Source organism: Phyllostomus hastatus, unplaced genomic scaffold, assembly GCF_019186645.2.
Source record: "Phyllostomus hastatus isolate PE091 unplaced genomic scaffold, TTU_PhHast_1.1 phas_contig_198, whole genome shotgun sequence".
NCBI lineage: Eukaryota > Metazoa > Chordata > Mammalia > Chiroptera > Phyllostomidae > Phyllostomus > Phyllostomus hastatus.
Window position 1 is genome coordinate 8343141 of NW_025333715.1, and position 26608 is coordinate 8369748.

A 26608-nucleotide genomic window follows, 5' to 3' on the forward strand; every position below is an offset into this window, starting at 1 on the left:
GCTGAGGACCCGCACTCCCCTTCTTCAAGGCCAGCTGCGATCCTGCAGTTCCCCTGAAGGGCAGTTCAGCATCGTCCTGCCACCCTCCGCTTCAGCCACACTGCTGCTGTGTGGCAGCCGTGGGTTTACGAGTCTTTATGCTGGCCTATCACAGGCCACTTTGTTTACAAACAACATGGTTCATGAATGAATAAAAACATTTTGCAAAGAGCTCATAATTGAGTAAAACAAAGACTTAATTCCAGGCTCCACTTTGTGTGTGATCTTACACAAATCGGCCCAAACCTATCGAGGTTTTGGCCAATGGCTACAAAGTTGGAAACAGAATCATTGACTACATGATTGACTAGCAAGAATCATTGACTAGCAAGATCCAGTCAGTCATGAATGTTTCATCGAACAGACTGAATCACCACTGTGTCCAGGTAAGAATTTCCAAACCTGTGAAGAATCATTTGAGCCAAACAGAACATGCCTGGAAGCAAGATCTCAACAGACTGAGAAAAATGCTTCTCAGAATGAGTTTGCAGCTTTTATGTTCAAAGTACTGGCTCTAGAGGGTGGTTTCGCTTGAGGGATCAGAACCGAGGCCTTTCAAAGGTATGTTAACCTAGGGGCACAGGAACAATAGGCAGGGCTTGCTTAAGACAAACATAAAACATTTACTAAAGAACTTACATGCCTGGGGCATGACTTCTTATCATGACCCACCCAGTTAGGAATTTATCAGATCAGCCTGTGAGATCACTTTCCGTAGAATCCCTTCTTAGTCCACAGTAGCAAACACTCGTTAATTTGTTTTTCTGTCCTGGCTTCACCAACTTGGTTTCCAGGCCCGGGAATCTGGGTAGGCAACTAGTCTTTGACTACATTAATGGGAGTGTAAGAGCAGGAATTACCTCCAAAACCAATCTGCTCCCACGCCCCGCTCACAAATGAAAAAGCACTGCGTGCAAACGACATCCCCAGGTGCTAGAATCAACGCTCCCGCTCCCCCCCCCGCAGCCCCCCGCAGCCCCAGCTCGGAGAGCCGACGTGACCCTCCCCGCCCAGCCTGAGGACCACTGCAGGCCCCCCGCCCGGCTTGCTGCGCGCCGCACACGTGACCCCGCCCCCAGCCATTGGCCGGGCAGGAGGCGGGGCGGTCTCCGCGGCGCCTGCCGGCTCGGCCCACCCGGGCCTCACTCTCTGCGCGCTGCCGGCGGAGCCGCTGCGAGGTGCGAGCGCTGGGAAGGGGAGAGGGTCGGTCCGCCAGGGAGGCCCGAGCTGCGGGCGTGGGCACCGCGCACGCGCGGGGAGCGGCTCCGAGAGAGGGCGCGTCCGCGTGGCTGCAGGTGTGCTGGGCATCTCTGTCGCGTGGCGGAAGAGACCGGGGGCACCTAACTTGGGTTGGGGTCTGCGCAGGCCACACCTCCTTCATGCCCCAGCCGGAGAGCAGGGGCGTGGCCAAAGACACTTAATAGCCCTAGGGCTCCTCTAGTCTGCGAAGGGCTCCAAGGGGTGTTGGATATCCTTCAAATTAGGGAGAAAATGGAGGAGCACCCACCTTCTTACCGCCATGGCAATGAGAGGGCTGGTGCCCCGGGAATCGAGGCCCTGAAGGGGACGGAGGAGCTGGGGGTTCCTGGAGGGAGCTCCAGATCCAAGCTTGAAACGCTTCCCAGCGAATGAGCTCAGAAGTCCTTGGGTTCTGGTCCTGCCTCCTCCCCAAGTAGCAGTGAGCGCTCGGGCAAGCCTCTGCCTCTTCCCGGGCCCCATTCCTCACTCATCACCTGGGGCCACAGGCCGTCTGGTCCGAGGCCTCACTCGCCTGGTCTGCCGCAGAATGGGCATCTCCGCCTTGACCCCAGTGTGGGGCTCCCCGGGACTGCTCCTAACCATCGCCCTCTACCCGGCTCTCACCCTGTACCCTGCTAAGGCCTTAGCACCCACACACCGGGACTACTGTGTCCTGGGCGCCGGGCCCGCGGGCCTGCAAATGGCCTACTTCCTGCAGCGAGCCGGGAGGGACTACACGGTGTTCGAACGCGCCGCGGAGCCGGGCAGCTTCTTCACGCGCTACCCCCGGCACCGTAAGCTCATCAGCATCAACAAGCGGTACACAGGCAGGGCCAACGCCGAGTTCAACCTCCGCCACGACTGGAACTCGTTGCTCAGCCACGATCCCCGGCTGCTCTTCAGACACTACTCCGACGCCTACTTCCCCGACGCCAGCGACATGGTGCGCTACCTGGGCGACTTCGCGACGAGGCTGGGGCTGAGCGTGCTCTACAACACAACCATTGCCCACGTCACCCTGGAGAAGGCTCGGCAGGCCTGGAATGGCCATTATTTCATCCTGACTGACCAGAGGGGCCAGACGTACCAATGCAGGTAAGGAAGGGGGTCCCAGAGCTCACCTGCTGAAGCTGGGGCCTCTCCTGGAGGAACTGGCACTTCGTGGTTGGTCAGTTGGTGTGGGAGGAATGAGAAATCTGCCACCCCTTGCTCCCACTGAATTCAGGGCTGAGAGGTTTAGTTTAGCCACCATTTCCCACGTGTATCCTACAAATACTGTGCTCAGATATGTTTGGAAAATACTACCAATTCTTTCCTCTAGGATTTGTCAGTCTAATAGCTTCGTATTCACCACTGCCCTCCAGGAACACTGGGTCTTTAGCATTGCCTAACCACAGGTGCTGAACCTGGCCCTCCACCTTGTTTTATCTGGCTGGCACCTTGGTTTTACCCGGCGGCAGCACTGAGCTCTTGCTTAACTGTTAAGGAGGAGTTACATTTATACAGTCCTAAATTACATTCGGCCCTTTGAAGGCAATTGCGAGGCTGATGTGGCCCCTGGTGAAAATGAGTTTGACACCCCTGGCCTAAGCTTATGTCCCCACAGAACCCTTTTTGTAGAGCATCTCCGAGAAGGAGTGTCCCCCAGAGTACATGCTGGGAAACGCTGGGTCTGGCCAGTGTCAGAGGGGCTCAGTGGGACTTCAGAACTGCCCAAGCGGGAGACGGCCCTACGGTCAGGGCTACTGGCATTAAGTTTTAGCTCAGTGTCCTGCAGACAACCCAAATTCAGAGTTGCAAACGAAACTGCACTTGTTTTATCCTCACCAGAACCCCATGGGAGAGGCTCACTGATACCCATTTTACAGAAGAACTGAGGCTCAGAGACATTGCGTAACTGGTGCTACGTCACACAGCTTTCTAAGTGGCATGAGCCGCAGGGTCATATCTTACTGACCCTGAAACCCGTGTCCTGTCTGCTGCACCAGCATGCCTCTCACTTCCTGGCCGTTAGCCAGGCACCTGGCTCCCGGCAGGTGCTCAGAGCTCATCATCTCGTCTTTTGCTGGAGGCCCAGAGAAAGAAGGGGTGAGCCACTTTGGACTCTTGCATTTAAATAGCCGTGCTACCGGGTACGGGAGTCCGATTTGAGCAGAATGGACAAGAGTCGGGACACGGCGTGATAGGGGCTGCACGTGCCCCTTCTCCAGGCCAAACAGTCCGACTGTTGAAACCACCCTGCGATCAAATGATTCTGCAGTGTGGCAGGATCCGGTTCCCCAGCCACCCACCGCAGCCCCGCAGCCCCACCGACAGAAAGAGCAGGGCTTCAGAATCAGGCTGGTCTGGGGTCAGAGTCTGGCTCTGCTGTGTTTGGAGCTCTGGACGCCGGCCGGGGACTGTGTCTCCTCACCTGTGAAGTGGCCATGTAACGCCCGAGAGGGCTGCTCTGAGCAGAAAGGCGATGCACAAAGCCGTACAGAGCCTGGTCGAGAACTACTCGCAGCAGACGTTTGCGTCTGCCAGGCGAGTCAAAAACAGGAAAGTGAGGCAAAAAGTCTCGTTTCCATCACTGAGGGTGATACTTGGTCTGACTGCGTGTTTAGAATTGGATGCATTACTTGATTTTTCATGGTGCCACCTTCTCCTGCCCGTCTAAGTAATTCTCATGTTTGGTGTAATCCCAGCAAGGACTGAAGGAAACCATGTCCGCAGGAGTGAGCTCAGTGAGGGGCAGGGGCAGTCTCACATACACTGGGATGGGTCAGTGCGTGAATGAATGAATGAATGAATGAACGTCCTGTTTCCTTTTAGGAGCCAGCAGTCTGGGTCACATGGGCAAGCCAGGTGGCAGGTCCAAAGAGTGATTTTCACTTAGTGTCTTCCAGCTAAGAGACTAAGCCAGCCTCCCTTTGTCCCCCACCTGCAGCGTCCTTCTCGTCGCCACCGGTTTGTCAGTCCCCAACCTGGTGGACTTCCCCGGCTCCGAACACGTGGAAGGTTACGAGTCTGTGTCCGTGGACCCCAAGGACTTTGTGGGTCAGAATGTGCTGATCCTGGGCCGAGGGAACTCGGCCTTCGAGACTTCAGAGAACATCCTGGGTGTCACCAATTTTATCCACATGCTAAGCCGCTCCCGAGTCCGGCTCTCCTGGGCCACGCACTACGTGGGAGACCTCAGGTATGGCACGTGGCTGTGGCGAATATGGGGTGTGCCCCAGCCCCTCTGAAGCCGTCCTTGACCCCAGCGGGACTGACCACCTCTGCCTCTGAGTCTCCTTGCACCCGTCACAGACCCCTCTCTCTCTTCTGCCCTGTCCCGTGGGCCCCAGGGCCGTCAACAACGGCCTGCTGGACACCTACCAGCTGAAGTCCCTGGACGGGTTGCTGGAGTCCGACCTGGCGGATCTGGCCGTGGTGAAGGACCGCAGGGGCAAGTTCCACATCACCCTGAGGTTCTACGTGGAGGAGGGCAACCAGAGTGCCGAAGCCATCACCCTCCCCCAGGATGACAGTGACAACTTCGCCATGCGCGTGGCCTACGACCGGGTCATCCGCTGCCTGGGCTGGAACTTCGACTTCTCCATTTTCAACGAGTGAGTCCGAGTCGGGGAGGAGCTGGGATCCCGTGGTAAACCCCTCCGAGACCACCCTGGGGGAGCAGTGCCAGCACCGGGGCTTTTAATAGGGCTCCACCCTCGGCCCAGATGTGCATGCTGCCTGGTTTCCGCCCCGGCACGAGTTCCCTGTCGGCCAAGAAGGGTCCCTGTGGTCCTGGCCCCCCTATGGGGGGGAGGGGGCGGCGGCCACAGTGAGTCTCCATCTGTTGGATGTGTTGTGACCCTCCTCCAAGAGACGGGAAGGCCAGGACCAGGGGTGAATTTGCTGGCGGGCGGTGTGGTGGCGGGGAGCGCGGGCTCTGGGGTCGATCTGTGATCCTCTTACCACACCTGCGGGCTCCGGGAAAGTTACCGACTGTGCTTGGCCCCAGTTCCTCGTCGCTAAAATGGGGGTCGCAGTTGTTTTTTTAATAGGGCTATTGTGGGGATAAATATAGAAAAGTACTTGGCATATACTATATGCTTAATAAAATGTTAGCTGCTGAAATTACTGATAATTTTGAAAAACTGCTGTTTGGTTCCTCATCTTTAGATATTGCTGCCTCCTTTAGATATTGCTGCAAGGCTTAGGGTCAAAGAATGCATCCGGGGTCTCTGTTTCCTTCCAGCCAAGGCACAGGCGGGCAAGAACCTGGAGGGTCTGAAGTAGACCCTCCTGTCCCATCTGATCACACACAGAGCCCAGTCTTGTCCCACAGCCCAGCCTCGAGTCAGGCTTGAATCCTGACCTTGGCCCTGACCCACTGCGTCTTTTCCCTGAGCCACAGTTCCTCCACCTATTCATGGAGATGATCATACCCCCTCCTGGGTTGTGGCATGATTTAAATGCAATAAGGAATATAAAGCATTTAGCTCAGTACCGGGCCTATAATTAGTGTTGCATACACAGCAGCGCTGTTGTTAACAACATTTTCTGCTCACAGGTCCCTCCGGCTGTCTTCAGGGGGCGAGTTCAGCAAGAAGTACCCACTGATCAAGGCTAGCTACGAGTCCAAAGGAAGCCGTGGTCTCTTTGTCCTGGGCACGGCCAGCCACTCTGTGGATTACCGGAAATCTGCCGGGGGCTTCATCCATGGGTTCCGATACACAGGTGAGCCTGGGCAGAACCACCCCCAGGGTCAGTGGACACTGTTGCAGTTTCCAGCAGCCGTCAAGGGGATGCTCATTAGTAGTCAGTTGTTCCGTATTCCGTGTCTGGGGCAGATGGCAAGGGGTTTTCGTGCTCTGAGGATCTGTCTGGAAAGGCACCAGATAAAAGTACGTGATCTGGGGGGCATGTTACATGCCTCTGCCCTGTGCGGGTGAAACACCAAGTACTGGCGAGAACCTGGAGCTGGAGGAGTGGTAACCCAGGTTCCGCCCCGGCAGGCTGGCCTCAGAGGTCAGGCTTCACCACCTCTCTGAGCCTCTGGGGGGTACCCCAACATCCAAGGTGTGAATGAGGTGAACCCGTGCCCTCAACGGGCTGTCGTAAGGACTAAATCAGGCCGTGCCTGGGGACCATGCAGCTGTGAAGCAGCTCACACACACACAGTTTTTGGGCACCAACATATTTCAATAAGAATTGCAGTTGGATTATGTTCACTCTTTTTCCGAAGGCTAGGCACCGAGGGTGTAAACGTTCTGCCCTCTGGGGGTGCTGTTGGGTGGCTGCTTTGTCGCCTGCCGAGTGTTACGTGGGCCAGGTGATTCCGTCATAAACCCCGTAAAGGTCCTGCATCCTGCACTCTGGCGCCTCTGTGTCTACTTTGATGCCTCGTGCTGCCTTGAGGCTCATTTTTGCATTTCACCGCCCTCCCAGCACAGCAGGGGAAGATCAGCGCGTGTTACTGTTGATTTCCAGGCAGTATTTTTGCACCTCCTGTGCGCCGTCAGAGGAGGATCCCAGGGAGAGTGTTAGCTGTCTGTACGCAGAATATTTGCACATCGGTACGCGTGCGCACACAACGGGAAGAGGGGCTCTTCAGCTGCGTCTCCCCAGTGAGACACCCTCTCCGTCGCTCGGTGCACGCCACCCTCCCTGCACCCACTGCCCCGGCACACGCCGCCCCATCCCTCCCGCTCCCTTCTGCCCTCTGCCCTCTCCCAGCTCACACCCAATCCTCACAGCAGCCCCATGAGACAGACTCTGTTATTTCAACTCTATTTTGCAGTTAAGGAGACTGGGGCACAGAGAAGTTAAGGAACTTGCTCAAAGGCACCCAGCCAGTGGAATGGCAGAGGTGGGATTTGGGGCCACACCTGCCTGACAGAAGGCTCACAGCGCACAGCAACCTGTGGCCACTTCTGCTAGCTGAGGACCCCACGCGGGAGAGGGACAGGGTGGGCTGTACACAGCCCATTCCTCCAGGACCTTGCTCGTCATTCAGCGAGAAGCAGGCACCAACGGAGACAGTGTGGAAACAGCAGAGGCAGGGGGAAGCCACAGGAGATACAAGACGCTGTGCATGGCATAGACCACCCCAGCGTGGAAGGCGGAGAGGCAGGAGGCCCCACCCATTCCCTCATCTCTCCAGTCCCTCCCACCTCACTCTCCGTCTCCTGACTGGTCTTCCTGCCACAGGTCTTTCTGGCTTCCCATCGAGTCCAGCCACCGTAGTATCCACCAAAGCAACCTTTCTTTAAAAAAAAAAATCCTGCCTCTGCTGACAAACCTTGAGGGGTTCCCCATCTCCACAGGGAGAGCTGTGCGCCGGCCAGCACCAGCTTGCCTTTCCAGCCCGGTTCCTCGGCTGCCTCATCATGTGCCACACTCTCAAGATTTCATTTCTTCACCAGGGCACCATTCCCAAGCCCCTAGCTGTGTAATTCCTCCACCTTTTGCAAAACTCAGCTTAACCACGGTTTCCTCCAGAGAGCCAGCTGTCTAGTGAGGCTGCGCGTCTTGCTGTGACTGCTGGCCTGCGGAGTCCCCTGTCGCGTGAATTGTCTGTGTCCTTGCCCTTACTGCATTGGGGTGTTGTGTTGATGCGTTTTGGAGGAGCAGGCGCCTGTGTGTGGCACCCCCATTCGACAGCTGTATGTGGCAGCCCCAGGTTTTTCTCCCCTCACGTAAATACACGGAGCACCTTGAAATAGAACTTGACGACAGACGGGATTTAGGCTCGGGGGGAGAGCGAGCAGTCAGAGTTTTCCCGCGTAGGCGTCTGACAGAGGCAGGGGCGAGGGAAGGGGCGCAGTTGCAGAGAAGGGCTTTGGTCTCGTGGTGACATGCCACATGCGGAGTGATATCTGTGGGACTTCCAAATGCAGATGGCGGAAGGTTGGAGCGGGGCGGGGCAACGCTGGCCTAGGCACCCAGCCCAGCCACGCCCCCCTGCGCTTAGCGGTCCTCTGCGGCTGCTTTGCACCAGAGGCAGAGCCGATTGGTGCAGCGCACTCAGTACAGCCGACTCGGTACAGCCGAAGACGCCCCCTTCTGGTCTCTACGGACACCTCTGGCCGACCGCACTCTTCAGGGCGGCCTGGCGCCACGCACGCAGTGTGGGCTGAGTTCAGAGAAGCTGATGGGGACCTGTGTCCCTCCCGATGACAAAAGATAAATTCTTAAGCTCAGCGTGCCATTTCTCCCTCTGGCCATCTCAGTGCGCGCTGTTCACCGGCTACTGGAGCACCGCCACCACGGCGCCGCCTGGCCCTGCACTGAACACCCCATCACACAGCTGACCAGCTCCATCCTCCGGCGCGTGAACGAGGCTTCTGGGCTCTACCAGATGTTCGGCGTGCTGGCCGACGTCATGCTGCTGAAGGAGTGAGTCGCCCACCCCCACCCCACTCTGCCCTCCGCCCGCCTCACCAGTAACTGTACACTCCTCACGCCCCGCCTCTTCCTGTTCCAGGAGGGGGTGAGGGCAGGGGAGATGGAGTTATTCTGGAAAATGAAGTCACCACCACGCGCCCTGCAGACAGACACACAGTCCTGAGTGTAAATCTGGCCTGTGCCTGTTCTCCCTGTGTGACCTCGGGCATGTCAGTTAGCCTCTCTGAGCCTTTCATGTGCCCAATGGGGACAGTAGCCCCTACCTTGCAGGACTGGAGGAAGGACTAAAGGGAACTCTAGGAAGCGTGTGGCACCAAGTTAGACGGGCAGGAAGCTGTAACACAGTGTGATGTAGGAGTTCCCTGGGGCCAGGACCCAGCTGGCTCCTTATCAGTCAAGTGATAGAGGAACACCTGCTGAGCAGGAGACGGTGAGGAAAGGGTGGTGGGTGAGGACCTCGAAGGACAGGTGGCAGGTGAGAAGCAGAGGAAGGACAGCCTGGTCCAACGCCAGGGAGCACTACAGCACCCCAAGGTCAGCGACAAGAAATTCAGCAGCGCTCAGCACAGAAGCCTCCTATCATCCGTCACTCCCCGCTCTTTCACGCCCCTTCCCGAATTCAGACAGTCCGTAAATCCCGTCGGCTCCGCCTTCTGTCTGGAGTCAGACCTCCTCTCAGCAGCTCCGCCGCTGTCCCCTTGGCCCCGCCCACCAGCATCTCTCACGTGCAAGGTTACAGTAGTGGTCCTCTCTCATTGGTGGCCGGGTGGTCCTTTTAATACACGACTCACCCAAATTCATCTCCGCTCAATACTGTCCAGAGGCCAGGGGCTTCCCCTCAGTCCAGATGAAGCCAGAAGTTCCCATCACGGCACACACCAGCCCTCCTTAACCTACCTCCATGGACCTCCCTACCCCGCCCCGCCGCCTCTCCCCCTCGACTCCACGCCAGCCACCTGGCCTCTCCCTGTCCCTGGAACACACCAAGGCATTCACTCACCCCCTCCCACCCCCAGGGTTTTCTGTTACTCTTCGCTCAGCCTGGATCCCCTCCTCCTGACAGCCACGTCAGGTCATCAGTTCTCTGCATCCACCCCACTCGTGAGTCAGGGCGCAGCTGCGAGCTGCATTAACTGGGACGCACAGGGCTGACCACAGCCTGCGTGCTGTGTGATTGTTGCTTCTGGGCGCGGGGAGGCGCGCCCGTGCGCGCGCGCACACACGGGCCCACAGGCGCACACACGCCTCTGCCGCAGCACTGAAGGGGTATTCAGTGCTCTCCCGCCCTCCCGCTTTGCCACGCCCCCAGGAATGCCACCGCCTACGAGTACCTGGAGGAGTTCCCCGTGCAGATGGTGGCCCAGCTGGAGGCGATCACAGGAAGGAAAGCCAGGCATGGGCTTTTCGTCGTCAACATGGAGTACGGCAGGAATTTCTCGGGACCCGACAAGGACGTCTTCTTTTACGAACGGTCCGTGGGGCACACGGAGGACGCCTGGCGGTCTAACTTCCTCCACCCAGTCGTCTACTACTACAGGCACCTCCCCACCGGTGAGCTGGGTCCCTGCTGCCCGCCCCCCACGTGGGCTGTCCTGAGGTGGGCGCTCCCGGGGCCCTGCTGTGTGTCGAGCTGTCACCATCAATCCCTCACACGACACTCAGCTGACAGAGTGGACCGTGGGGCCAAGTGGGACACAAGGTCCAAGAATGACAAGTGACGTTCCCAGACTCTGGTCACACATGGAGGGGCGTGCCCGCCAGGCAGCACCGGGTGAGAGGGACACTGTCCTGCTGTGTGTCTCCCAAGGGGGCTGACCGCGGAGTGGGAAGGGGAGCCTGGGAGACTGTTGGGAGGAACGGGGTGAGGACCCGGAAGTGGAGTGGGGTGCTGGGGGACAGCACAGCTGGGGCGCACTCCCAGGGCTGTCCTGCCCTTGCTGTGTGACCTTGGACCATGTCTTAGCCTCTCTGAGCTCTGGCTGCCTGCTCTGTCAGACGGGGATAGAAACAGTGCTGTTCTGCCTTCCCTCCTTGTACGAGGGTACGCGAGGCAGTGCACACAGAACATCGGCACAGGGCAGCTCCCAGGAGGCGAACCACCGGGAGCCCGACTGCTGCCTCTGATCCTGAAGGGCTGTCCCTCGGAGGAGGGTCTGACAGAGGGCAGAGGTGGTGTCGGCAGGCGGAGGCGACAGGAGCACAGGAGCGACTGACGGCGCCGCCCCGCAGTAGAACAGGGTGCCTCCTAGGCTCAGACTCCCCAGCTCGGGGGTGCTGGGCTGCAGCTCGAGCCCTCTGGCAGGGACACTGCAGGAGGGTGTCCCCCACGGGTGGGAGGTGGACTAGGTGCGCCCTAAGGCCCCTCTGGGTGCGGGACCTGAGCCTCCTCGCAGACAGACCAGCTTCGAGGCATCCATGGTACACCTCAGTCTGTGTGAGCCTTAGAAAAACACCAGGTTCGAGTGATTAGTCTCAGTCCTGCCCTCCGATACCACCAGGGACAAGTCCAGTTTGGTCCCGCTCCCTCATGCTGACCTCCCAGCGTTCGGAGGTGGCTGTCAGGCCGGCTGCCCGCAGCCAGCGCAGAGGCGGAGGGGGCAAGCCGAGCGTGCGTGGGCGAGGTAGGCAGTGGGTCACGGGCAGGGACCGCCCAGCCGCTGGACTCTGACGTGGCCCTGCCTCTCCCCCACAGAGCAGGACGTGAGGTTCCGCCCCGCGGAGTGGCCCCTGCCTCGGCCCACGGCCATCCACCACATCGTGGAAGATTTCCTGACAGACTGGACCGCCCCGGTGAACCACATTTTACCGCTGAGGCGCTTCCTGGAGAACTGTTTGGACACTGACCTGCGAAGCTTCTATGCAGGTAACCTGAGATCCCAGGGGAACGAAGGGACTGAGCCAGGGGTTGGGAAGAGACCGGATAGGTCCGGGCGCTGGGATGTTTCAGGATGCACATCGGGAAACGCCAGCCCAAACCTCCACTGCCCGCAGCGTGGTGGGCTGGGTGTCACAGAACGCCCCCCGGTACAGTGCACCTGAACACGCTGAACAATGTGTCTTGTGTAAAGAACTGGCAGGAAAACAAGGGAACCTTCCAGAGTCCAGATACTCAGAAAAGCAAAACCTGAGGCTGGGTGTGGGTCACCTGCTGGCCATCAGTGGACTGGGGCTGGGGTAACTGAGCACCCGGGGGTGGGAAGGTGAGGCTGGAGCAGGGCGATGGGTCCATTCAGAGACCGTCTAATAGGCCTGGACCTCGGTGGGAAAACTGGGCAGCGGAATCACTCCCGGGACGAGATGGTGGAGACCCGTGCTCGCGGCCCCGGGTGGGTCGACGGGGGAGAAGTTGCCCCTGAGCAGTCCCAACCGCTGGGCCCCGCTCGTGGGAGCTTGGGGCCAACCTGCACGCGGTCACTGTGGCTCAGAACCCACAGAAGTGGCCGAGAGTCTTCTGTGAGGAGGCACACGTTAAAGCCAGGCCTCAGAAAACTCCCACGGGTCCAGGCCCAGGAACTCCCAGGCGAAGGTCGCTGAGCACACACGGACACAGACCCCCCGGGAGGCAGTGTCGGCGGCAGACAGGCGACCGGGCTCCCACCAGGCCGACTGCGGGGACTGGGGTGGCCAGGGAGAGGACACAAAGTCCGTGCAACAGATGTGATGCCAGGGAAACGAGACAGCTGGAAACACAACCGACGGGTCAGTTTTGACAGAGATTCACGTGAAACTTCTGGAGATGGAAAAAATGAGCATCCAGAAACTCAACATAGAGATGCCGTAATGAATTAAACAGAGAGGAAGGCAGAGTTGGTAAACTGGCAGATAGTTTGACAGCCGAACTCGAAGAGGGACTTGGGGAGAGATGTCTGAAACGGGCAAGCTTTTGCCTTTCCTCACCCCCCAAGTGCCCAGAACACCCACGCTTTTCTGTTCGGCAAACACCGGTCAGGGTCCCACTCACATCTGGTCGGGTCGGAGACAGCCGGGCTGTGGCCCGCGGGTCAGAGAGCAGTGCCCTTGTTTCCTCCCCGGGGGACGCCCCCAGTCCACATTTGAAATTAAAATGTATGTATTAAGGGAGACGGCTTAAAACAGTAGTTTAAGTCAGTAGCCTAAATATACATAGATGCTGCAGCCAAGGTCATTCATAGTTAGCATTCTGCAAACTCCCAGCTTACACATGCAATTACGAGGTCGAGAAACCTCAGCTACAAGTCCCCGCCTGTGTCTCCAGGTGTCAGGAGTATGTGAAGATGCCGGTGTGCCTCAGGGGCTCCGTTCCCACCCCGAGGTCTGGCTCCTACCAGTGCATCGTCCCAGCCCTTGAGGCCCCTGGCTTCTGCTCCCCACATACATGCGGCTCAACGGTACAAACCACTGTGTGTCACTGCCTCGAGCTTGGAAGAATCCTTCCTGGTGAAGGGCCAGCTGGCAGATGGCGGGCTTTCTCTCCACCCCCTCAGCTGACGTGCAGCTGCCGGTTCTGGCCCCGGGTTCTGAGCGGCTTCCCTGCCCCTGGCGCCTGCAGAAGGCGCTGCTTGCGAAAAGCCAGCTTGCTGTCCCTCTGCCGTCCTCCCCCCAACACCTGCTGTCTTCCCCGAGCGGAGAGGACTGTCAGGGCCTGTGCCGCCAGGGACCCTCTGTGCTATGGATGGGAAACAATACGTGTTTGGGCAGCAGCCTGCTCACCCACAAAAACCTCATAACATTCTTTGCGATACACGGGTGGGCAAAACTGGGTTTACAGTTGCACCGTGACACTCTTTTGAGTTAATAAAGCTCTTGCGATAGCATAACCTGCATGTCTTTTTTCCACACGGACAACTGCAAACCCACGTTGCCCACCCCTGTGTGCCCCCTCTCTGAGATAAAAGGCTCGGGCTGGTTTTCTGGCATGCATTCCGTCTTCTAATCCCTCAGGAGATGTAGCCTCTATCTGTTTCATCTTTTCTACTTTTTAAGTCAAAGTTACGTAATGCTTGGCTAAAAGGCTTTTCCCCCACCCATGCTCGTTCTCCAGGAGCTACTTCTAGCTCTTCCGATGGTTTCTTCCCATTTCCAAATGGTAAGTATCCACGTGATTTCCCGACGGGTCAGATTCGACCTGCGCACCAACTGCTGTGGGGCAGACACGGATAAATCACAGATGTGGATGGACCTGTTTTGTCTTTTTTATTTTTAAGGATTTTACTTATTTTTAGAAGGCAAGAGAGGGAGAGGAACATCAATGTGCAATCGGTTGCCTCTTGCATGCCCCCCAACTGGGGACCTGGCCTGCAACCCCGGCATGTGCCCTGACTGGGAATCGAACTGGTGACCTTTTGGTTTGCAGACGGGTGCTCGATCCACTGAGCCACACTGCCCAGAGCACTCATTTAGCCTTTATAACCCCACAGTGCCGAAAACAGGGCTTACACACAGCGTTTGCAGCTCTGATGTTGCTGAGGGGATAAATCTTTGCAGCCAGCTCTGACCTCAGAATGGAATGGAGGGTCACTCTCAAGCTGCTGAGTCCCCACCCCAGGCCGGCTCCAGGCAGAGCACCCTGCTGGAACCAGCCTCTGGAAACTGAGTCATTCCTGTGGTTTGCTTTCATTGTGGAGCCTTGTTCTTCCCACAGCCAGGGCAGCCTATTGCTGGAACCTCTGAAGGGGCTGAGTTCCGTGGCCACTCGGGGCCGAGTGAGGTACCCAGAAAAGTCGGCTCCAGGCTCAGGGATGGAGGATCCGGGGGAGGCCCCTGGGGCCCTGGCAGCGCCTTCCTGCACCTCTCCCCACACCTCTCAGCCCGACTCATTCATCTCCTTTGGCTTTTCTCTAGAGTCCTGTTTCCTGTTCGCCCTGACACGCCAGAAGCTGCCGCCCTTCTGCCAGCAGGGGTACCTGAGAACGCAGGGGCTGGTGGGAACCAGAAGCCTCCGGCAGCACAGAGTGGACAGCAGGCTGCTGCAGGACTATGCCACCGCGGGCAGGCGCACAGAGGACAGTGGCCAGTGGCCTGGCTACCACGGGCCAGGAGACCAGCCCCAGGCTCCAGGGCCTCTGGTCCAGCCCCTCAACAGTGACAGGGAGGAGCTGTGATGCCCAGGTTCCCCACCTCACCCCAGGCCCACAGTCAGCCTGCCCTCCCCGCAGGCCCACACCCCCACCGGTGTGTGATTGCCAAAGACCACTGGGACCATTGCAGGGACTGCACCAAAGCCACACAGAGGGCAGGTAGAGGCTAGGTGGGGCCCACAGAAGGGCACCCTCTGCCAGATAGGAGCAGCCTTGCACAGCCAGGCTTGTCTGTAAGTGAATGGTCACTGAGCATCAGGCTGCCCTCAGTTCTGCCTCCATCAAGGTCCCAGAGGTTCCTTTTCCTTCTGGCCTACTCTTCAAGTGGGCCCAAATCCCAGCCTTCGGCGGGGCATTTCACAGGTGAAACCCATCATCTTCATAAGGTTTTATAGCAGGCTCTTTTACACAGGAGCTCTAATACCCTCAACCACCTGGGGCAGGTAGAACTAGTACCCCTGATGGAGACACCAGCTCAGAGAGGTCAGGTGACTCCCAGGGTCCCGGCCAGGAGTCCCTGTCTGGGTAGCCCTATAGCCTGTCACACCACACCGCCCCCATCTCTGTTTCCCGAAAGTGGGGGCGGGGAGCTGGGCTCCTGGCAATGGGCCCCGCGGCTGTTACCAGGCGGAATGAGCCACCTTATCGAAGCAGGCCTCTCCCTGAGTAGCAGAGCTCGGAGCCGCCTTCCCAGGGCTGCACGCCCTGACTTATCCTCAGTCTCTGTCTCCTCCTTTCGTCCCGCCCTGTGACTCTCCGAACACCCATGTCTCTGGCCCATCAGGTTCTGTCAAAGCGGCGCCGTACTGTCCTTCGGCGGGGATTCTTAGGAGATGATTCACCCCTGTTTGGGCAGAGCCCCGCTCAGCCTGTCCAGAGACATTTGTAAGTGCGTTTGCACAATTACAGTGACGAACTTCAGTTTCCGGTCCCCTCAGCCGGTCTGGCTCTTCTCCATGATCCTTCCTCACCAGGAACCCGTTCCCTTCCTTACTCTCCCATCAGGCGTGTCAGCCCTGTTCGTGAGTGAGCCGTGGGAAAGCACTGCACACACAGGAATCCTGGCGTCTTTCAAGGCCCGGGATCCCACGTGGTTGCTTTCTCTCTGGCTCTCGCTGGCCCTTCATGTAAAGCACTCAGTTTGAGGGACCCAGGCTTGCTTGCTCCGAAGCTGTTTTCTGGGACTGTTCTCTTGGTCAGATACAAACGCCCTGCCCCCCACCCCCGCCTGCAGATGCTGCTCCCTCCAGTCTCTGCGGAGTTAGAACTTAGCCTGTGGCAGATTTCACGCCACGATGATACTTTGCAAAGTTTGCTCGAGGCTAAAACTTCTAAATTAAGCTATCTTTCTAATCCCAGGGCGATGGTACAGATTACAGGTGAACCAAAATTGAGTCCATCAGCCCACCTTTCCTTTCCAAAACCTTTTCTAAAGTGAATCATTTACGTAGGACTGTACCTATAAGACCAGACTCTGGTCACACACATCTTGCTTCCCCGACTGCTGAAGAGTGGCTGAGCCCCTTCTCCAATAAAAGTTCGAGGTGCTGTAGCAGTTTACTGATGCCTGAGTATGTGACACCTGCTGCTTTTCCCATCACCTGCCATATTGTTAATGCCATCAGAATATCAGCCAGCCTTACTGGTGTCTAACAAGACACCGCTCCAGTCCCGCTCAGCTGAGATGTCGGAGCAAATGTCCCTGATAGTCTCCCAAGTCAACAGCTGGCTTCAGCCAGAGGAACACTTCCCTCCCTGAAGACCGTCGCTGCGTTTGCTGGGGCTCCTTCCTCCCCCTCCCGCCCAGCGGTTCTCCTTGCGGCCAGCTGGGCCAAGTTCCTCCTCTGGCCAAGGCCTGGCTTCATTAATTCCTCCTTTTTTTTTTTTAATATTACAAGGTCACTGGTGCAAAATAGACAAATCAGTGAAATAAGCCAGAAACACCCTATTCTAAGTAAGAAGGAGGTGATTTTCAAAAGAAATCACAAACCATCAAGGAAGAGTATGCAGGAGCATGCAATGAACTAATGTGGAACCACCTGGTTAGTAATTTGAAAAAGAAAATACATCTCATTTTAGACCCTGTTTCATACTAGACTTCAGAACCAATTCCAGATGAATTTTTTAAAGCCATATAAAAACTAGAGATGGAGCGGGAGTACTTTGATAAAAGAAAGACCTTTCCAAGTCTTTAGAAGCAACAAAGTAATTTCCCAGATAACAAGGTTTAACATTTCCAAGTATACTCACCTGGCCTGTACCTAATTAATAGGACTAATGGGACTACTTTAAAGAAAAGGGTAAAAATTAAAAGGCGAAGCAACATGGGCAAAAAATAACTGCAGCAGACTATATCAAAAGTAAGTAATATCTATTATATGTGGCACTGACGGAACTAAAAGAAGAACAAAGTCGGCTCTGGCACACCCCCAAACGCATATGGCACAGCTCTCGACTGCGGAACCGGAAAGACGGTGTGCCGCGGACACGGGCAGTACAGTCAAGCGAGGGGGCAGGACATGGAGTTGTGGCTGCAGCCACTTCTACCGCCCGAAAGCAGAAACCACCCACGGGAACCACAGGAAGGAAGCATCACGAAATGTCATCTGTGGTGGTACCGTGTTTGCAGAGCTTTTTTTTTTTTCTTCATTTTGCTTTTTTCCTCTTTTGTCCAAATGTGTGGTTATACTCTACAGTGAAATACTTGTTTTTTTTTTAAATCGCATCTGTTTGGCATTTAAAGTCACTGGGGGTGAGTGGAGCTGGGGCCCCTCCCAGAGGGGTGGGGTCCCCCAGGGATCACCCCACCACCCAGCTGGGCAGACGCACGCCAAGAGTGGGGCAGAAAACGGTCTTGCTCTAGAGCAGTGAATGTTAGGTGCCGTGCGTTCCTCTTCTCGAGTCTCCAGCCCGACCGACCCAGCACAACAGAGATCTCTGGGAGAATCTCTGCTCCGTGATAGAGAGTGAAAGATTGGAATCCTCATTCTGTGGAGGTCCCCTGGGTGTCACCCCCAATCCATTGGAGGGTCCCAAATTCCTCTCGCCCAATAAAACCAGGGTGGACCCCAAAGCTGCCTAGAAATTGCCTCACCAAGAAGGGAATTTGCTAAGCCAAGTGTAACATCTAGTCATTTACTGGGCACCCACCACACCACCCAGAACTGCGCTGTGGTGGTGTTAAAGATACATCCACAGATTCTTTGATATTTCTCGCCCAAAGAGGGGGAGGACTTACTCACTTAAAGCAAATAAAATACATCAGAAATGATGGGATGTCGTTTTCAAGATTGAGTTATTAAAAAGTCACATTCATCCACTGAGAAACTATGCTCTCCACCCGCCACCCCTCTGTCTCTGGAGCGCCCCCTGGAGGAGGCCACCTGTCATGTCAAAAGGACATTCAGCATGTAGAGGCCCACAAGGCAAAGAACTAAGAGCTGCTGACGGCTATGTGAGTGAGTCTGGAAGTGGACCACGCTCCAGGCCAGGCTTCGGATGACCTCGGCCCCCGCCACCACCTCGAACATGGCCTCATGAAAGACCCTGAGCCAGAACCACCCAGCTAAGCAGCTGCCTGATTCCTGAGCCAGAGAAACTCGGAGATAATGTTTTGTTTTAAGCTGCTAAGTTTGGGGGGTGGGGGAGTATTGGTTACACGGCAATAGATAACTAATACATGCATTAATTTACCTACGTTAATTTAATTCTCACCACGATCCTAAGAGGTACATATTACTATTCCTAGTTTCCAGATGAGGAAGCTGAGGCTGGGACCGATTCTAGTGCTTTGACAACCCACCTCCTTCAAGCCATCCTGCAAATACTAAACAATTAAAGCAACCTCCTCCTTGTCACCATCCCTGCAAGTTTCCCTCAGGTGAACGCTGGGTAACAAAATATCGAGACCAAACCTAGGGAAGTGTGTGGTTCCCACAGGAAGGCAGAGACATGTTGCAATGACACAGAAAGTACCCTCAAAGAGAGCACTGACCCGCTGCGCCAACCCAGACGCCCTGGGACCCGGGCAGGGTCGGATGACCCCAGATGGGAAGAGGAAAGCCCTCCCGAGGCTGGGGCGTCGGCCCTCGCCAGGCTTCAGCCTCAGGACGCCGGCTCTGACCAGTCACAGCCTCCTCCCCAAAGCCAGCGTGGATCCTTCCCTGGAGGAGAAACCAGAGGCTGCACCCTTTCCCTGCAGAGGCTTATTGAGTATGGTAAAAATGCTGACTGGGGTATGGTTTTTGTCAGACTGCAGGCTTTAAAAAACCATTTAATTCAATCTGCCATCCCAGACGGAATGTAAATCTGCTACAAAGTGAAGTTGATGGGCAAATATATGAGATGCTGTAGCCCAAGTATTTAATCTGAGTGCATCACACCACCAATCCATCAAGCCTGGAATAAAAAATAGCATGCAACAGATGTATTCAAGCAGCGGAGAAAGGCCCAACAGAATGTCTCACTCCTTTGTCGGTTCTGCATAAAGAAGGCTGATTTGCCTGCTCTTCTGGAGAAAGCCCCGAGCTTAGAGCAAACTGCAAAATCTTTGAAAAGTGTGTCACTTGCTTTTTTATTCTTTTTTGAGATGTTACCATCCCAGACCAGTTTCTCACGTCATTCCAAATCATTACACATTAATTAGGTACAGAAAAGTCCCACCAACAGAAAAAACCAACAACGCACTAGCTCAGAATGTTCGTCATTATCCGCCATTGTGGTTTAGAACAAAGCAGCTGCAAGAACACAGGAGACACCAGCCACGCTTCAGTTTTAAACAGGTCAGTCTATTGGGAAAAGAAAAGGGGCCCAGAAGCCTCTATTGTAGGCACTGTGGTAGGCAAATAGCCAAAAATTCTTTTTTTTTTAAGATTTTATTTATTTATTTTTAGAGAGGGAAGGGAGGGAGAAAGAGATAAAGAGAGAAACATCAATGTGCAGTTGCTGGGGGCCGTGGCCTGCAACCCAGGCATGTGCCCTGACTGGGAATTGAAACTGTGATGCTATGGTTCACAGCCTGCGCTCAATCCACTGAGCTACACCAGCCAGGCCAAAAATTCTATGACCACTCCTATCACGATGTGAGGTCTAGGTCGCACCCCCTTGATTAGGGGCCTCTGGGACTGTTCCGACCGCACCATGGGGGGAGTGGCACCATGACAGTTTCTGGGCACAGGCCCTCAGAGACTGGAGACCTGCACCAGCTCCCCAGGAACCCAGCCACCCTCCGGGGGGGAAGCCCCAGGGAGAGGCCCATGTGATGGCCAGCACCAGCTCGCAGCCGCGTGGGTACACCATCTTGGAAATGGATTGTCCGGCCCCATGTGACCTCCCCATGTGGGGCGGAGATGAGCTGTTGCAGCCAAGCCTCACCCAAATTTCATGTTTATGAGCAAAATACATTTGGGATGGCTTCTTACACAACAATAAGTTAAGTGGGATAGGTACTATGGAGCAAAATAGAAGGTGATTACTGAAGGTAAACTTGTAAGAGCAGACATAATGTCTGCATTAGCTATTGTTAAGAGCCATATTATAAAGATAATTGCAGAACACGCCCATCAAGGCACTCTACGTAAAACGTAGCTATGGTATTGCCCGCTTTGGTGTACCTAAGGCACACTGAGGGGTCAATGACGAAGGGAAAAGAAAAGAAGAGTGAGCAAGCTACATCCAGGAAGCCAGCGCCTGGAGACTCAGTCGGTACATGTTATGTGGTTGCCCGAAATCAACTGGTGGAGACTCAGGAGTCTGATGTCTGTCTGTCCTTCAGGTGAGCCACAGCAGCCTGCTGTCACGTGCACGTGCAAGTCAGCAAGACAAACAGGTGTCTCACCGGGTTCTCACACTCTGTACTTCTAAAGGGTTCGCACCTACGCAAAAGTGAACTGGCCCAGCATGACTTTCACTGATCAAAGGACCCTCCTCCGGCATCAAAGATTCCCCAGTTTTGCCAGACATCAATTGACCGAGAAGTCATGCGGCAGATTGAAACGTCGTTGGACTTGAATAAAAGAGCCCGTGTGACATGCATGTGTATGGTTGGCATGCATGCCTGCCTTTGGAGAATCCACTGAGCTTCCACCCGACTCTATGGGGGCCACCCGCCCGCCACAGGGGCAGACACATTCAGGCGGGAACTTCGGTGACAGCCAGCATTGATGACTTGTGAGTCGAACAGGCCTAGTCAGTCTTGCCTGAGACTTGATACGTGGACCCAGGGAGGGAGAAGAACATTCCTCTTTTTAGAGTGTAAAACCAAAGCTTGTCTCCTGTGACTGGCAGCAGCCCTCTTTCCCACTGCGCAGAGAGTGACGCCAACGGGCTGCAGAAAACAAAACGAGGGAGGGGAACTCGCCAGTGACGCTCCCTGGGCCCTGATCTCGTCGGGGCCTCAGACAGCAGCACCCTTAAATGTGGCACCCACTCCTGTGGCCCAGTAGGTCCACTTGGATGAGCCGATCTGAGTTGGTGCCCGACACTTATACCGCAGAAGAATCCTGACTTACACAGCCTCCAGGAGGGACACTCTTGGGGGCAGGCTAAGGGGCTTCCGTTCACAGACACCACAACGGAAGCCGCCTCTCACTGCAGTCTTTCTCCTCTCTCCTCACGCATCAGACATCCGCAGCATGCCTGTTACGTTCAGGTGAGGGTTAGGTCCTTCATCCGCGGGTGATGGAGCTCCGCAACACTTTGAAAATAACAGTAAGTTGTCTGTGCTGGGCATCCGGAGGCGGGGATGGAGAGAGAGCCCCAGAATCCCTTTTCTCGTGGAGCTTGCAGTCCAGTAGAGACATCAGATAGCAACACAGACACCAGATAGCAACCAGGCCTCAGGATAAAGACAGGTGTTCAGGGATGTCAATGTCACGTCCTGGTCCACGCCCCTCTTTTCCCACCGGTGACATTGTGACTTACAACAAGAAATATGTATTTGGTCTTTTCCCTGTTTCTTTGACCCCCTGTCCCATCATGGGACCTCACCCTCATGACCTTGCCTAAACCTAGTCACCACTCAAAGGCCACGCCCCAAATACCATCCCAATGGGGATTTCGGCTTCAACGTAAGAACTCTGGGTGGACACGGACATTCAGCCCGCAACAGGCTATACCTGTCAAGTGTGTCATGCCTTACAGACTGAAGGCCGCCAGTAAATCTTCCTTGTGTATGAAAACAATGGGGCCGCCTCCTGGGTTCTAGAATGATCTCCTTAAAACCTCATCACCGACTCCTTTGAGGATAACCTGAGTTATCTTTCCCGACGGGTAACTAGTTTCTCAAGAGAAGCTGGCGATGGCAACTGTGCAGGCCTGTAACTCCCCAGAGCGGCTGCTCCTTCCTGTCTCACCCCCCTCAGACTCGGGCTCAGCACGCCAAGGGCCAAAGGACATGGCTTCAACCTGGACCCAGTTGGGAAGCCGCAAGACAGCTATGAACAAAGAACATGAACTATTTTTTTTCCAACATAAAAACAGTTCCCTGAATTCCAAGAAAGAAACAACGTTGTCCTCCAAGAGCCGTGCGTTTCAGGAAGCATGAAGCAGAGGTGACCTGCATCATGTGCGTATATGTGAACGAAAAGTGAAAATAAGGGACATGGAATTTGTTCCCAACTTCTGCTTCTTGTTTATTCAGCTGAGGAGTTACCCCCTCATAGAACAACTGAGTGACGCCCTAGCTGGATAGCTCGGACGGTTGGAGCATCATCCAGATACGCCAAGGTTGTGGGTTCAATCCCTGGTCAAGGCACAGACAAGAATCGACCAATGAAGGCATGAGTAAGTGGAACAACAAATCAAAGTTGATGCTTCTCTCTTTTAAAAAGAAATAAATGAAAATTCTGGAACAAAAAAATGCAGTATCTTAAATTAAAAGTTAACTAGATGGGTTTAACAACATATGGGAGATGATAGAAGAATGTATCAAGGGCCCACTGGCTGGCTCAGTGGATTGAGTGCAGACCTGCAAACCAAAGGGTCACCGGTTCCATTCCCAGTCTAGGGCACAGGCCTGGGTTGCAGGCCAGGTCCCCAGTGCGGGGCGTGTGAGAGGCAACCACACATTGGTGTTTCTCTTACTCCTTCCTTCCCCCTCTCTCTAAAAATGAATAAATAAAATATTTCTTTAAAAAAATCAATGAATTTAAAGATATACCAATAAAAATCACCTGATCTGAAGAACACAGAATCATACTTTGAGAAATCCAAGTGCCCAAGTGGTCCATGGGACAATACAAACAGCTCTGCTACATGTGCAGCTGGAGTTCCAGAAGAGAAAAAAGAGCTCATGGAAAAGAGAAAAATCTCTGAGGAGATAGTGTCCTGACTTCCCCAAATTTGGCTAAAGACATAGATTTAGATTCCAGAACCTCAGTGAACCTCAAGCAACCACAGCACATTATATAAAATGCAGGAAATCAAAAAGAAAGAAAAAACCTTGAAAGCTCCTGGAAAAAACCGCACGTCACACACACGGAACAACAAAACTGCCGATCTTCTCACTGGAAGCAAAGGAAGCCAGAACACAGTGAAACGAAACCTTTAAAGTCATAACAGGAAAGGGGGAAAAGCTATCAGCTCAGAAGTCCGTATCTGATTCAAATATTCTTCAAAAACGCAGGCAAATAAAGACATGTTTACATAAGTGAAAATGAAGATAATTGGTTTCCAGCAGATCTGAACTATAAGAAATGCTACAGTAAGTTCTTCAGGCTGAAAAATAAATGACATCAGATGAAAATTTGGATCTCTTCAAGAATTTAAGAACCTTGCATCTTGGCCACCAACATGCCATCCAGACTGAGGAGGAGGACCCAGAAACTTCCGGGCCACGTGAGCCACGGCCGCAACAGCAAGTACAGGAAGCCCCCCTTCCCCCCGGGAGGCCGAGGCATCATCACAGGATCACCTCCGGCGAACATCCGCCAGATCACTTCGGGACAGCTGGCATGAGGCACGGCCACTTAAAGAGGAACCAGAGCTTCTGCCCCACTGTCATCCTTGGCGAGCTGTGGCCCTTGGTCGCTGAGCAGACACGGGTAATGCTGCCCAAAACAAGGCAGGAGCTGCTCCCATCACTGATGTGGTGTGATCGGGCCACACAAAGTCCTGGGGAAGGGGACGCTCCCAGAGCAGCCCATCGTTGTGAAGGCCACAGTCTTCAGCAGAAGAGCTGAGGGGAAGATCAAGGTTGGGGCGGGGAGCCTGTGTCCTGGCAGCTTGAAGCCACACAGAGGGAAGTTCATTAAATGCTCACAAGTTAAAAAAAAAAAAGAAAGAAAAAACACAGAATAGCTCTGGAAAGGACAAATATATGGGTAATTATTAAAGACTGTATTTTCTTTTCATTGATTTAAAGTATATCTGACAGTTTAAGGCAAAAATATCAACATTATTGGGTTCTTATCCTATAAACATAGCACACAAGACAACACAGCATAAAAGGTGGGAGGTTCGAGTCGCAAGGCTCTTACATCACCTTACGGGCACAGTATTTACTCCACGCTGACTCGGGAACACAAAGAAGGTACATTGTAATTCCTAGAGTAGCCACTAAAAAAATAACACAAGGGTATACAGCTAAGGAGCCAATAGAGATAAATTAAAACTGAATTCTAAAAATACATATTCAACTAACCCAAAATAAATCTGAAAAGGAAAAACAAAGGAACAAAAGACACACAGAACAAACAGAAGGCAAATAGTGAAATAGTAGACCTACATCAAAGCGTATCAATAATTACATTGTTGTAAACAAACTAGATACTCCAATATAAAGGCAGTGATTGTCAAAACGTACACAGAAGCAGGGCCCGACCATGTGCCTCCTATGAAAGATGTGCTCACTTATAAAGTCCCAGACAGGCTGGCAAAAAAAGGACTGAAAAGATCCATCAGACAAACGGTAACCATGAGAAAGGGTGGGAAGGGTTCTATAAACATCAGATAGAGTAAATTTCAAGACAAAGAGCACTGTCAGAGTTGAAGAGAGACATTTCACAATGACAAAGCGGTCAGTACACCAGGAAGACACAACAATCGTGAATGTGCAGGAGCCTAATAACAAAGCTTCCGAAGAGATGAAGCAGCAATTGACGGACTTAGAGGAAGGAACAGATAAATTCACAATCATACTTAGTTATAACATGCCTGTCTCAGCAATGGATAGATCAGCTAGACAGAAAAATCAGTAAAGACACAGGGAATCTAAACAACATGTCCTCAAACCACTGGACCCAAGTGACATTTATTGAACCAGCCACCAGCAACCGTAGAATCATCCTTTTCAAGTTCACGTGGCGCATCCACACAGACAGACCACAGACCAGGCCACAAAGCCAGCCCTGATGAATTTCAAAGTTGAGAGTTAAAAGCACTGACCATGAGCCCTTTACTTGCATGAGTCCATTTAATCCTTCACAATAACCCTAGGATATTGGTAAGAATTATTACAATATTAGTTCAACGTTACACATAAAGAAGCAAAGGCTCACAAGAATAAAACTCACTTTCATTCATTGGACCTCACTGTAATTCTTGCCAGTGACGCTTTCACAAACTAAAGACAAAAACGCTTATCCTCAGACCTGGCCCCACCACGTCCTTGCGGGTGAATGGGGGAAACTCAGGGCCTGTGACCAGAAGACCTGGATGGGAGCCTGCCCTCGCCTCCCACTAGCCGAGGGCCCCCAGTAAGTCACGTGACCGAGTTAAGGCTTGACTGCACCTCTGTGAACAGTGTCAGAGCTACTGGGCTGGCCAAAAAGTTCCGCCTAGTGTTTTCCATACGATGGCTCTAGTAGTGCTTTTAACTTCATTCGAAAAAAATTTGTGAGGTTGTGCTATGACAGCTGTCATATCAGTGTGCATTCAAAAAAACTTATCAAAATTGGTGAATTTCTGTGCCACCACTTAAATATTGAGGATAGAAGAAAATACACAACATTTTTGGCGTGTTATGCTTATTTCAAAAAAGGTAAAAATGCAACTGAAATGCATAAAAAGATCTGTGCAGTGTGTGGAGAAGGTGCTGTGACTGATCCAATGTGTCAAAAGTGGTTTGCGAAGTTTCCTGCTACTACTGACATTTTGGCCAAATAATTCTTTGCAGTGGAGCATTGGAAGATGTTCAGCAGCAGCCCTGTCCTCTACCCACTAGAAGCCAATAGCAGTAGATAGTCTGCATAATCGAAGTATCCAAATCAATAAAGTTGTTGATGAAAATGAAAAATGTGTTTTTTATTTTATGGAAAAAACTAAATGGACTTTCTGGCCAAGCCAGCGAACACTGCCAGCCCCGTCACATCGCCCTGCTCGGAAGTGGCAGAGCCGGGACTCCAGTGCAGGTCCATTGGCGCCCAAGCCCACGCGGTCACCAGCCTGGGCTCCACACCCGAGTCCTGCCTCCCCCGCACAGGTCTGTGATCTGCACCTCCAGCAAAGCCTGTAAGATGACCAGAGTCTACATTAAAGGGTACGTACAGATAACGTTAAAGACTCGGTAGTGCTGAGTTGCTAAGCATCGCCCCTTCTGGGGCCGGTCTGCCTACGTCTGAGTCCCAGCCCTGCCTGTTGCTTGATTTATGGTCTAGGCTGTTATTTGTCCTTTCAGGACCTCAGTCTCCCTCATGTCTAAAATGTGACTAATAGCCCTGGCTGGCGTAGCTCAGTGGATTGGGTGCGGGCTGCAAACCAAAGCGTCACAGGTTTGATTCCCAGTCAGGGCACATGCCTGGGTTGCAGGCCACGGCCCCCAGCAACCGCACACTGATGTTTCTCTCTCTCTCTCTTTCTCCCTCCCTTCCCTCTCTGGAAATAAATATAAAGTCTTTTTAAAAATGTGACTAATAATGGTATTTTGCTTACTGTGAGGAACAGCAGGAGAAGTGCTG

General features: G+C 53.9%; 1 protein-coding gene across 1 annotated transcript; it reads left to right on the plus strand.

The window, feature by feature from the left end:
* Positions 1-1201: 1201 nt before the first annotated feature.
* Positions 1202-16269, plus strand: FOXRED2 (FAD dependent oxidoreductase domain containing 2). The gene is made up of 8 exons (XM_045834793.1): positions 1202-2373; positions 4208-4459; positions 4611-4874; positions 5822-5988; positions 8484-8649; positions 9968-10209; positions 11351-11521; positions 14479-16269. The coding sequence occupies exons 1-8, from the start codon at positions 1826-1828 to the stop codon at positions 14736-14738; spliced, it is 2070 nt and encodes a 689-aa protein (XP_045690749.1). The 5' UTR covers positions 1202-1825; the 3' UTR covers positions 14739-16269.
* The last annotated feature ends 10339 nt before the right edge of the window (positions 16270-26608 follow it).